Source organism: Pseudorasbora parva, chromosome 11, assembly GCF_024679245.1.
Source record: "Pseudorasbora parva isolate DD20220531a chromosome 11, ASM2467924v1, whole genome shotgun sequence".
In the NCBI taxonomy this organism is placed as follows: Eukaryota; Metazoa; Chordata; class Actinopteri; order Cypriniformes; family Gobionidae; genus Pseudorasbora; species Pseudorasbora parva.
In genome coordinates this window covers 34,402,362-34,415,197 of record NC_090182.1, presented here as the reverse complement: position 1 = coordinate 34,415,197, position 12,836 = coordinate 34,402,362, and the positions used below count along the sequence as shown (strand labels likewise).

The 12,836-nt window shown below is 39.0% G+C and overlaps 1 protein-coding gene across 2 annotated transcripts in view; it reads left to right on the top strand.

Moving 5' to 3' along the window:
• The window catches only part of fgfrl1a (fibroblast growth factor receptor like 1a), an 88,258-nt gene that overhangs the window by 14,466 nt on the left and 60,956 nt on the right, over window positions 1-12,836 (top strand). The window contains exon 1 of one of the 2 annotated variants that reach the window (XM_067457843.1): window positions 93-253. The exons of the other annotated variant lie outside the window; for it this stretch is intronic. Within the exon in view, the coding sequence (XP_067313944.1) occupies window positions 121-253 (133 nt within the window). The 5' untranslated portion in view covers window positions 93-120. Of the gene's footprint in view, window positions 1-92; window positions 254-12,836 lie in introns of those variants that run through there. 2 annotated transcript variants of the gene reach the window in all.

The following is a 12,836-nucleotide window of genomic DNA, read 5'->3' as shown; positions in this document are numbered from 1 at the left end:
GTTTCAGACACTAGAGCTCTGTTTCATGTAGAGGCCCTGTTTCTAAATATATTTGGCAGGATAGCTGATTCACGGCTGGCTCCCATGGGTCTGGTCATTTTATTTTGAGCGGGAGCGGAAATGGAGACGAAGGTTGTTCATGGGGCGGAACCGCCAGTGAAAGACCCTCACGTGACAGCATTGGAAAGGAAAATAACCGAGGCAGATGACAGATCAGCATCCTGCAAAGGCAAAATTCGATGTACACTGACAGGTACAAGTGCTGTGACGATGGATTCATTTGAGACAATATTCCAGAATTGCTGGCCACGTGAGGTTCCCCTTCAGTCAATGGACACTTTGTCGGATCTGGCCGTGCCTTTCGGGTCAGGGTATTCTTCTCCTGTGGCGCCACATTGAATACAGGGCTAAAGCACTTTACAAGGACAAGCTGACAGGGAAAGGGGGAGATTGGAACAGGAAACTACAGAAGTGCTGTGTTTGTAATTTTATACAGGTACTTCATGTGGACCCCATTATGCAAATAGCACACCATAAGCCTTGGACCAAAAAAAGCACTTTTCCCCCAGTCACTTTCCTTTTTTTAAACTAAAAATATTACAAAGCCCCTCTATAAGCAGATTTTATAGGGCACATTAAGAACACATGTAGCACATGTCCTAAGCATCAACCCGGTGCTCCTTCACTCCCAGCTGCCGTTGTTTGTCCTACAACCCCCTTCCTCTTGTGCATCTCAATACCTCTCCAAACAAATGGAGTGCTGTGATCATGATACACGCAGTCTACATTAGATCTCAGTACTGGATGCCATTCTTTTTCACGGTTCAACTTCACTCAAGGTGTCTTATGTACCTTTTTGCCCTGGTCAGGTGCCCGCAGAGCGTGTAGATGAAACGCTTTCTGATGGAGAGCGGCACTGAACAAATGAGGTTAGTCATGGCTGAGACACAGTGTGGAATGTGTGAGGAAGGAGGAGCGAACAGTCTTGTATTAGAAGTTTGTGATTTGGGTCTTTAGTAATAAACCATTATTATTTTAATGTTCATCATTCATAGAGGTATTTTTGAGGGCCACCAAATGTGAATAAGAGCGAACATACAATTTTTATTTTATTTAGTACTGTCCTAAATAAGATATTTTACATAAAAGAGGTTTACATATATAAAAAAATGCTGAATTTATAAAAATTACTGTGTTCCAAAATTTATGAACCATCGATTAATACTGTGTGTCATTCTCTGAATTATCCACGGCAGTTGTTTTTTTTATTATTATTTTTTTATGGTTGTTCTTGAGTCCCTTATTTGTCCTGTCTCCAATGTTCTTGATTGAATAATCCTCCAGGTCCCAAAATTATAAATTTTTCCAGCAGCGATTGTATGATTGTGCGTCCACCTTATCACACTTTTCAGGACAATTGAGGGACTCAAACACAATATTAAAACACTATTAAAAAAAAGGTTCAAACATTCACTGATGTTCCAGAAGGAAACACAACGCATTAAAAGCCGGGGGTGAAAACTTTTTAACAGGAAGATGTAAAAAATAAAATAAAAATTAGTGCTGTCCTTCGCGTACGTTTAAAAACAACTTTTAAACATAGTTTGAAATATAATACAACCAATGATTTATGCCGTGGATAATACCACAATATGGATTAGGCTTGAACCTGAATCTGTTGTTGTAGTGCAATGCGGCTCCTAGTTAACGGATGTAGAAAGGTTATTACAAAAGTAAGCAATTGCAGGTGCTGGCTCTTATCAGAAGTGGGGTTAGTGACCAAAGCACAGATAAGACGGCAGAGAAGTGTGATCGGACAGGCTTGTCTCAGCCTTTATCAGGCAGCTGGAGGCTGTCGCCGTTAAATATTAGCCACAGAGATATCGCACACCCATCCCTTCAGCACACACTGTTAATAGTTTCCTTTTGCAATGCTGTTTTGATATCAGGTTGTCCTTGTGCTTTGCCACAACCTTTTTCCCTCTTCTTTTCAGTACTCCTTAAGCCACAGTTCAAACCCAGCTAAAGGTCCTGGCTAATTTCATGTTGTTTTTCATAGTGACTTACGTAACTAATTCATCATCTAATACTTCGAAATCAGATCCTGAATTGTCATCCTGATATCATTAAGTTTGAACATCTAACATTTCATTCTACAAAAGCCACTAGTTTTCTTGTAGAAAGATGCAAATTACAGATGCTCTGTAGACTGGTGTGTGATAAGGGACCATTTATAGCTCTGTTTTTATTCTTTGTCGTTTGAGGGGAGGGAAGGTGTTGGTATCTTATATACTCATGCCCTGCATTACGGGCTTCTGTGAGCCGTTTGTCTGAGTTGTAAAATGAAATTAGCCACTCTGCCCTGCCAAATAGCACACACTCGGATGTGTGACTGGCTTGGCCTTGTTGCCTTGCACAGGGTTTCCCAAACGGGGCTTTGTGATTGATGAAAAGCTAATAATTAATTTAATCAAATGTGCCATTTAAATATAGAAATTGGGCTGTACAAGTAATCAAAATAAATCTAAAATAGCGAAATATCTGATTAAATGGCATGTGTTTCAGTTTGAAGAGGGGCACTGTTTATGACACATTTACACACATGCAGCATAATAGTGTTTTCAGAGTTTAATTTCTGCTCGTCTTCAGCGTTCTTAAGAGCATTTGCAGTACATTTCCGGCAGATAAGAAGCAAGTGCCATTACTTACTAAAGCTTTAGAAACTAAACCAACGGATCAAAAACAAAAATATTAAGTGAGGTGAGCAACGCTATGCATTTCACCGCCTTCAGGCTCGCTTTCATTACTAAGCAACCGGCTATACAGCTGCTGCTTTGATGACGCGAATGCACCCCGTTTCAGACCCAAATAATTTAATTTAATGAACACAGTCCAGCAGAGGGAGGGGGGAGCAATCAAACTCGGGTTCGGTCCAGGCAATCGAACAAAGTGTAAAAACACCCTTACGTGCATTTGGGAGTGTAATGTGTGATTGGCTCATTTGCATAATTTAAAATAAGTTTACAGCTTTTCACCAATATAACATAATATAACTAAGTTGTGCAGGACTTTATACACCGGATAGAAGTGTGTAATTATGTATTCCTAAAAAAATGTTTTTAATTAAAAATACAGTAAAAAAACAGCAATAAACAGTTGTGCTGCTTACTATTTTTGTGGGAAAATTATTTTAAAAAATCCTGTAAAAATCATATTTACCATGTATGATAGTGTATCACAGTTTGCATAAATATATTAATCAGCCCAACTGTTTTCTAACATTGACTATAATAATAAATATTTCTTTGAGCAGCACATCAGCATATTATAATGTTTTCTGATGGAGTAATGATGCTTAAAATTCAGCTTTGCATCAAAGAAAAAATTACAAATAATAAACAATTTTAAATATATTTTAAAATATATTCACATAAACATTTATTTTAATTGTCATAATATTTTACAATATTACTGAGCAAAACAATGTCACAAAAATATACAAATCTTAAGCATTCCTAACTTTTGTCTGGAAGTGTATGTAACCCTTTTTAAATTAAAAACTAATTCAAAATAAAATTTACTAAACAAAAACAAAACAAACAAAAACTATTTACTTGCATGTAACGTGACCAACATCAAAGAACTGTGACTGTGTAAAAATATTAACGTAAAATTCCAATGGATACTTCAAGATAACATCTAAGGTGTTTGGCTGACAAAAGAGTTTTGGAACCACTGGTCTAGCATCCGGTTGTTTCTTTTTCCACATGCTACCCGACCATATTGTCCTCGTCCATGCGTCTGATCCAGGTTCAATCATTAGTCCCCCTCGTTGAGTCCACACAGCTAACGCAGCACCCTGTGGAGGTCATTTTTATCTCCCCCCTGTGAAACATAAAGGCCCCACAGCAGCCACGTGTAATTGAAGTTGTGGCCTTTAACACAGTTTTTCGCCAGCATGCAATAAGAAGCTGGCTTTTCCTTCGGTTTCACGGCTGAGGTCGCAGCCCTGGGAATTCTCGGCTCCCTTTGTATTTTTTCAGGCTCCCCTTTCACGTCCAATACATCTGGATAATTGTCATCCAGACCCAAGTTTCTTCTATTGAGCTCTCATAAAAGTCTTTATAACCAGTGGAAGTATGTCGTCCTTTAAGTACTCCTCGGTTTTTGGCTCGTTAGCTTGCGAAAACAACGCCTGCTGAAACTGTCCTTTTCATAGCTTTTCAGCACTCTGATTTTCAGACTTTACTGCAACATTTCGTTCCTCAATTCCTATACACCAAGAAGACAGGTGCTGTTTAAAATGAACATGATCTGGGTTAATTTGGAGGGACAGACCACGCTTTGTTTCCAGTGAACCTGTGGCCGTTATATAAGGTGAGATGGAGGTTTACACTCCTCAGAACTGACAGCTTTAAATGTTTCTGGAGTCTGAAGTCCCATTGAGGTCTGGTTCTTTGACCAGCATTATTCATTTACCTTCAAAGACCCTTTCTAGTTTGACAATTATATATCAATTATAGCCCAGCCTTACATGGAAAATAGTGTGTAAAATCATCTAAACAAGAAATATTTACTTGCTTTGCTTTCACTTTAATGAATATCTTTGTTTTAAGAAGGAATAACGAGCTCATGTCGTGTTCAATGCCAGAACATCGAAAGGGAACTTAAAGACTTTAAAGAATCTGCTGACTGGTCGACATGGCAACATTATCCGCTCGGCACCCAACACCCTACTGGCTCATGGTCCTGAGATTCCCAGAAAAGTGTGTCTCTTTTGGGGCCGTGGCAGAACAGCAGAGAAAGCCAAATCTCTCTTTTCCCACCGTTCTAGCCCTTCATTAGATAAACCACTCACTCAGTCACTGCTCCAGTTTGTGGGTCTTGTGCCATTCACAACGTGTTTTTTTCCCCCTCATTTGGAAGCCCAATACATGATAAAGCTGTTTTGTTTTGTATATGTTTTGAATTGATTACATGTAGTTATATTGATAAAAGGCCTGCGTAACTATGCATTACGTTACTATTTATTTGAAACTTCTTTAGCAATGCCACTAAGGAGTATAGGGTTTTTTCCCACATGTTTTTTTTTTTTTTTTGTATTTGTATTTGTATTTATTTTTACCTTTGTGTGATTTTAAAGACAACGTTAAACTTTTTCAGTTGGATATGTGAAAATCAGTTCCTTCATATTTACATGGTACATTTTAAAATAGATGTTCACAATTGGTGGTGATCTTTTAAAACAATTTCTTTACATTTATGCATTTGGCAGACACTTTAATCCAAAGTGACTTCAAGTTATACATTTTGTCAGTTTATCATGCATTTTCTGAAAAATCTAAATGCATTTTATGAAAATTTAAATGTTAATGTTGCCATGTTGTACCGTTTTGCTATACATGCTTTTTTTCAACGTTTTTTCACACTTTAAGTGTGTTGCCAAGGTGTTGTCATATGGTTGCTAATCTGTGACAGTAGGTTGTTCTTGATGCTGGATTGGAGATTACTTATGTATAGTTCCACAACAGTTCGTGCACTGTCCACGTGACGTAATGTCTGTGGACATCCGTATGCATTGTGTGCATGCAGCCAATTTTTTTGTGTCCGCGCAGACACAATGTGAATGTTGAGTCCACTAGGTGGCAATAAACACAATTGTGATGTATTGTGCAGCAGTGTAAGAAGAGTGCGTCAAGAGCAATACAAAGCCGTAAACAAAGTAGCATATGATTCTCCTTCATTTTTTTTTTTTTTTTGTGGCTTTTGTGCTAAACTTTGCATGCAATGGCAAATCCACTACTTTTCTTCTTCTATCCCTCAGAGTGATTATCCTGTAAGCATGTGCCAGTATACATTTTTCATGTTGTGATTAATTGCTGAAGCTTTTATTACAGTATTATGGTAGGGATGCCACAATTCTCATTATAACATTGAACCGTTCAGGACAGCATTCATGGTTCAATATGCCCTTGTGAATTGCATTTTTTTTTTTTTTTTACGCATTTTTTATTAATTTAATTAATTCTTTATATTTCTCTCTATTTTAAATATTTCTTTCAGTTTATTCGGCTCAGAATATATCATAATTCATGATATAGTTAACAAGTTTGTAAATATTTTGAATAAAGAAGGAAAAACTTCATACTATGGGGTACTTCAGTGCTGGGAAGATTAAGCTGTATTTAAACTGGGTCATTAATGTAGTAGAAATGTAAAATTATTATGTAATTTGGTGCTTTCTAGACTGAGAAAAGACAGAAAATTTATTTTTGTCTCATGGGGATGAAAGACAACAATTCCCAGAATACTTCGCTGCCCTACGAGGCTACTCCCAAATCACTTTCACTTGCCCACCGCGGCTGCGTTCATTTTCATAAAATCAGTTCAGTTAGAGAACAGACACTACAATTAAAAACTGAACGTGTCTGTTCAATATGTGATTTAGCCGCTGAGGGAGTATCACACAGCGCAAATGCTGCAGGAGTCAGATTACATACATTCCTGATGAGCTAAATGAGCTTTGGTGATGAGAGCTGAGGTAAACGTGACGGCACTTGCGGCATAGATTCACAGCGCGTGTTCAGTCTGGCGCGTTTTCAGTTAATGCCTTTGGAAGCTTAACTTTCATAGGAATTAATTAGAGAAGTTGAAACACTCACTTTGCTCTGCCGGCCACACCGTTTACATTAATGCATGCAGCTGCGAGCTGAGCTGTGAGTGCGATCTCCTATCCCCCATGTGCGAATTGAAAACGTGAAATGGCTCCCTCTGCTGGCTGTAGTTTTTAGCCTCTTGCCAAAAATTCCTCTGATGACGCAAATTGTCGATATTTGCGTCATCGGAGGAATTTTTCCAGAAATAAAATGCATAAATCTCTTGTCTCAGGGGGATATGAGGAGGGCAGCACAATCATTTGAATATACTCCAGGGTTTCTACTCATACAAAGCCATATGCTAATCGCTGAGGTAACCCTTTAATAGATACAATGCTTATCTCTGACTGCATGAAGCGTCTGCATTGAAATATGTTCTAAAATAACGGTCGCTTTAAAACAAAACCTCACGCTGAGGGCTCAGTTATTAGACTGCAAATTCAAGCGTGTCTTTTGTAGAAATAAAGCATCGCTGTTTGGTCCCTTTGGCATAGTGTCTACAGTAGTAATCTCCATGTCTCTGATAAGCACGGTGTAACTGGTGTATGTTTGTTTTAGTTTTGTGCAAGTTGCAACAGTTCCGTTCTGTGCAAAAGAAACACCCGGTATAGCAGAGCCTTTACGGTTAATAAACGTGTTGTTTTTAAGCATTTAAATTATTTGCTGCATCCCTAGTTCCAAAGTCCTTCATTGGTTGAGTATGCTTTGACAGCTGTGTCAAACAACTACGCACAAGACGGAGCGAGAATGCAGTGGGGCCCAAAAGAGCCCACCCCCTCAAAAAAGTCTCTATTATATTTTGTTTATAGATATGTCTCCATCAACATAACTATAGGATTTTTCCACTCAATGAAAGTTTATAGGTGCTTGGGATTAACAGAATACATTGCAGATTTCCTGAAGGTCTTAACTGATGTAAAGACAACTAGCCCTTTGCCTCAGGGCAGTGTTAACTGTCATGCTATTGCAATTGGTAGCAATTGACCTATTGACAGCAGAGGAAATGGCTGTTCTTTACCTGTCTGAATGGAGTACGGCCTTTGTAAGTGGAATATTCCCATCACTTTCACTTGTCGCCCCAGGCAGTGACGAAAACACAAGGGGAGGAGATGGGCTCTTAGATGAGACCGCAGAATAGAGATGTACCTATATATCTGAGATATACAGTTTTTCTTATGCTACATACACTATATTGTCAAAAATATTGGGACACCCCTCCAAATGATTGAATTCAGGTGTTCCAATCACTTCCATGGCCATAGGTGTATAAAATCAAGCACTAGCCATACAAACGCTGCCATTTGTGAAAGAATGGGCTCAGGAGCGCTCAGTGGATTCAAGTGTGGTACTGTGATAGGTTGCCATCTGTGCAGTCAGTCCATTCCTGAAATGTCCTCATTAAATATTCCACGGTCAACTGTTAGTGGTATTATAACAAATTGGAGCAATTGGGAACAGCAGCAACAAAGTGGTAGGCCACTTAAAATCACAGAGCGGGATCAGTGTATGCTGAGGACTCTAGAGCAGTGGAGATGTATTCTCTGGAGTGACCAATTACTCTTCTCTGTCTTGCAATCTGATGGAGGAGTCTGGGTTTGATGGTTGTCAGGAGAACGGTACTTGTCTGAATCCATTGTCCCGAGTGTAAAGTTTGGTGGAGGGGGGATCATGGTGTGGGGTTATCGCCTTTGGCTTGTCTTGCTCAGTCGGGGACACTAAAATTTTGATCTCAATTTTTTAATTAAATATCCAATTAAAATTAATTACTAAATGAATCAGCTATATTACTGATCTGCCCACATTGTCGCTATATGATAAATTGCTGATAGCATCACTGTTTTCTCCAGAAAGACTGAATCAAGTTTAACAGTGTCAACCTGCTTTAAAAACAATTGGGATTGTAAAAGCTCCATATAAATAAAATTGAATTATTCCAGGGTCTGTCTAAATATTAAATTCTGACTGGCTGAAAGGTGTGCAATAAAATTGTTTAATGCACAGGTAGTTCGAAGTCAGCTGAATCATTATTCACGCACAAACACACACGCACTCACACGTCACTCACATACAGAGATCGCGATATCATCGTCCATCGCAATGTTTTACTGTACACATCGTCAGCTGCCGATTTAGGTTACATCGCCCAACCGTAGTAACAGAGAAATCCCCAGTCTATTTGGCAGTCTGGTTCGGCTGCAGGGAGCATGGAGCAAAAAGAAGGTCACGTAGGATTAGAGATTTCTGGGAGGGAACCTTGCTGCTTTGGCAGTGGAGAAATTAGCCAGAGAAACTGAGGTCCTGTGGGAGCAGAAAGAACAGAACTGTTGTGGCAGTGGAGAAAATTAGCCAGAGACGGAACAGCATGCGTCATAAGGACACTCCAAATGCACCCTTCTATGGCTGCTGCAGATAACCCACAATTCTTTGCGTCGCCATTAACAACCATCACTTCTTTTTTTTTAATATTATTTGAACAAATGGCACCACTGCCAGATATACATGCAAGCGTAGATGTGGTGTATAAATGTAAGTAGTTTCAAGCTTATTTTGTTTTTAAGCTGTATTACCTCAAACAGATAGTTGTGGTAAACAGGATTACAAGTGTTAAGTGCTTTTTAAATGTTTAGAACAGTACATTGCTGTCAAGGCAAGAAACATTTTATAGTCATTTTCAAGATATAAATAATTTTCATTCATACAACTGGCGTGAGAGCGTAACGAGGCTAAATGCGTTGGCATTGCAACGAGATACTTCCTGCCTGTATGTCCTACAAAGGACGTCTTGTTTAATCCTGATTGAGGACACTCCGTATACTGCAGCCTTCACAGGATGTGTCCTTAAATGAAATGAGACACAGCTCCAAAAAAAAAGTCTTACAACTGTATAATAGGGCTGTGCGATATGGACAAAAAAAAAAAAATTCCCAATTTTTATTTTTATTTTAAAAACAAACGTGCTTTACAGTTATAAATGCATTCTGTGTGGATTTGAAACATATTTCCAAAGGAAACAAATTAGAGTTTTATCGAAAAGTTAACACGTCTCTAGAACAGACAAATGGCCTAAATAAATAAATAAAATATCTAAATATATTAATGAGACTAAATGACCTTACCAGTGGTTAGGTCGCTCTCTCATATTGCGGTCTTTGAATTTGCAATGAGCTGCTGAATAAAATGCATCATTAAACTTTTGCTTTCGTTGATGTGAAACTTGTTTGGTTTGCAAGTGCCATTGCGAGGAGCATCAGCCTGCCTCAGCTCATCAAAAAAGCCTTTTTCTGTGGTGGTAATAGTAGGCTAAATTAACTTACATTGTGATGCTTGAAGTGTTTTATATCTATGGATTTTATCATAGATAAGACAAGTCAAAAGTTGATTTGAGAGGCTGAATTTATTAAACATGTCGGTTGCTGGCCGTCACTTAAAAAAATTTAAACTTTAATTTAACAAACCAAAAATTGCTCTAAAAAAAATTCTAAATTAGCTTGATAAAGAAACAAAACGAAATATAATTACTTTGACATTAAAAACAAAACTGAACTATTTTAATGGCTGCAGCAATGTAAAAAAAAACTAAAAAACCCAAGCTTCAGTCGGGGGGTGTGAATTTTGATTAGCTGTCGGACTCGGGCCGGGCTAGGGCCTAGATATGAGGCTTGTGCAGGGCTCTAATCCCACCCCCCTCTATCTGACATTATACGACAATTCACCACGACATCACAACAGTAATAAACGATCTTCCGGGTGGCAAAAGCCGAAGCGTTCCTATGGCAACGCTAGTAAATTGCTTAGGATTTAGAACTAGTTAACATGATTATTGAGGGACTGATTAATTCATTCAGGAGATAGCAATACATAAAAATGCCTAACCTTGCTCCAGTAGATGTAGCGCTAGTCTAATACCATAATTTTTAAATGAGCCTCAGCCTACCATTGAGTAGTTATTTTAGTGACTGTTGCTGTTTGACATACAATATGTTAGGCTATCGTAGATCGTCTATTTCCCTGTTATCGAACTAAAAAAGGCTATGATCGTTTTCTGTTGCTCGGTCGGGGTCGGATCAGATGGCACAGACGTGAGCTTCTGACGGTCAAAAGGATAGCGTGCTGTAGACTAGCGCTACTCCGCTAACGTTAAGCATTCACTCAAACTAAACTCGCCGTGATGAAGAAGCCATTGTGTTACACGCATCAATCATCCAACAGCCTACAACTATGTTTTGCTTTTCCTATTTCTTCCATTGACATTCGATCAATAGCCTACATGACATTAGAAGTTTGGTCTACTTTTACTTCAGGAAGTGACTTGCAATGAGTCCGATCTTTAAGGGTGCTTTCACATCTCTAGTTCAGTTAATTCGGTCCGAACCAAGGGCAAACAATTATACATTGTTGCATTTTTCAGCTTTTTTGGTTCCTTTTCACACCACACTTATTGCTTTGGTCCGAATCAGTTGAAACGAACCAAAACGCAGGCATGTGACAACATCCACATCACTCATTGGCCATGGCGTATTTCCTAAACTGCTTTTCGATTGGTCAGAATTTACGTGTGGGAAAATTCCAACAGAAGAGGCAAAGCCAGAGCAAACTATAATAACACAATGGAGAGACGACTGCGAGCTGGTTTTGTCCCTGGCCATAATCTACTACATTGTGTGTATTTTCCACAGTATGCAAACAATACATTTCTATAGCCTAATGAAGCGCGGATGCGACGTGAAAACAACGTTCTAATGCACTGCAAAACGGGAGCGCGCATAGCTCGTCACTTCAAGCGGAGGCGTGCATTAATTATTCTTGACATGCTAATCTTCTGAAAATATTTCCAACGATCTATCAGGTAATAATGTCATGCACACAATGTCAGCGCAGCTAACTACGGCAGCTGGTTTAGACCAAAAATTATCAGTACTTTAGTTGGTTCTGTTCGAGGTCAGATCACGTTCTCACCAAAAACGAACCCTCCAGAGTTCGTTTGAAAGCGTACCGAGACTACCTCTACAAAGAGGTATCGGTACGCTTGTTTGGTCCGCTTTTGGTGTGCACCCGAGTGCGATTGCTGCTTTCAGACCTGACCAAACAAACCGCACCAAAAAGGGAAACAAACTCTAGTACGATTCAACCGAACTAAATGAGGCAGGTGTGAAAGCATCCTAAAAGAGATCTTTTAGTAGAAGTTTACTAATATTAGTCTCGAATTTCCCCAGCTGAAGATAATTATGCTCTGCGACGATTTTGTAGATAGACCGTTTTGAGAATACCTCTCAGTAGCGCCACTTCTGATGACGTCCACTCACTTTAGCCTGCTCATCCACAGGTTTTGCTGGATATATTTACTTTTTTCTGAAGGAAATGATACAAACCTTTTGCTGTATATATGATGGCCCAACCCCAAACACAACACGTTTTCGTCATAGTTTCAACTTTAATCAACAACAATGTTCTTAACTATGTAACTGTTTACAGTAGCCTGCTGGATCTCTTCAGTTTGTCAGTCTGCCACCCGGAAGTATCTTGGTGCCGATTGTTTACAAACATTCTGAAATGCCGTATTGAGCTATGCATTTAAAAGTAGCCTATTAAAATAGTGGGATATCACCAATCGGCATTTGTCCCGCAACAAAGGTGAAACAGAGCTTGTTGATAGATTAAACATTCGCCGTATCCGGTCGGCAAAACTCTGACCACATCTTCCCTTTTTAAGAATGACTTCAGTGCCGTTCTTTGTTCTTTTCTCAGAGAAAAGCTTAAAGGTGGGGTTTGTGCTATCTGGTAACCGTTGTTAGTATTTCAAATCACCAAAACAAACACGCCCCTACCCCCAAAAGGGTCTTAGCAGTTTTTTCTTTAGCAGGGTACGTAAACACAGAGGCATCAACGGCTATGGCAGAATCTCTGTGTATCTAATCCAGGTCGAATATTCAATGAAAAAGTCATCCCTTCTATCAGAAAAACACAAACCGTTCTTGTGAACACCTCGATAGTACACGAGCAAGACAGTCCAACTAACGAACATATTACAATTATGACAAGATTAGGTCATAGTGATCACAAAATCACAAACTGTTCTCATGAACAACACTATAGCATGGGCAGATTGTCCAACTAATGACATATTACAATTATGACAAGATTAGAGATAGCGATCAAACTGTTCTCATGAACAACTCTAAA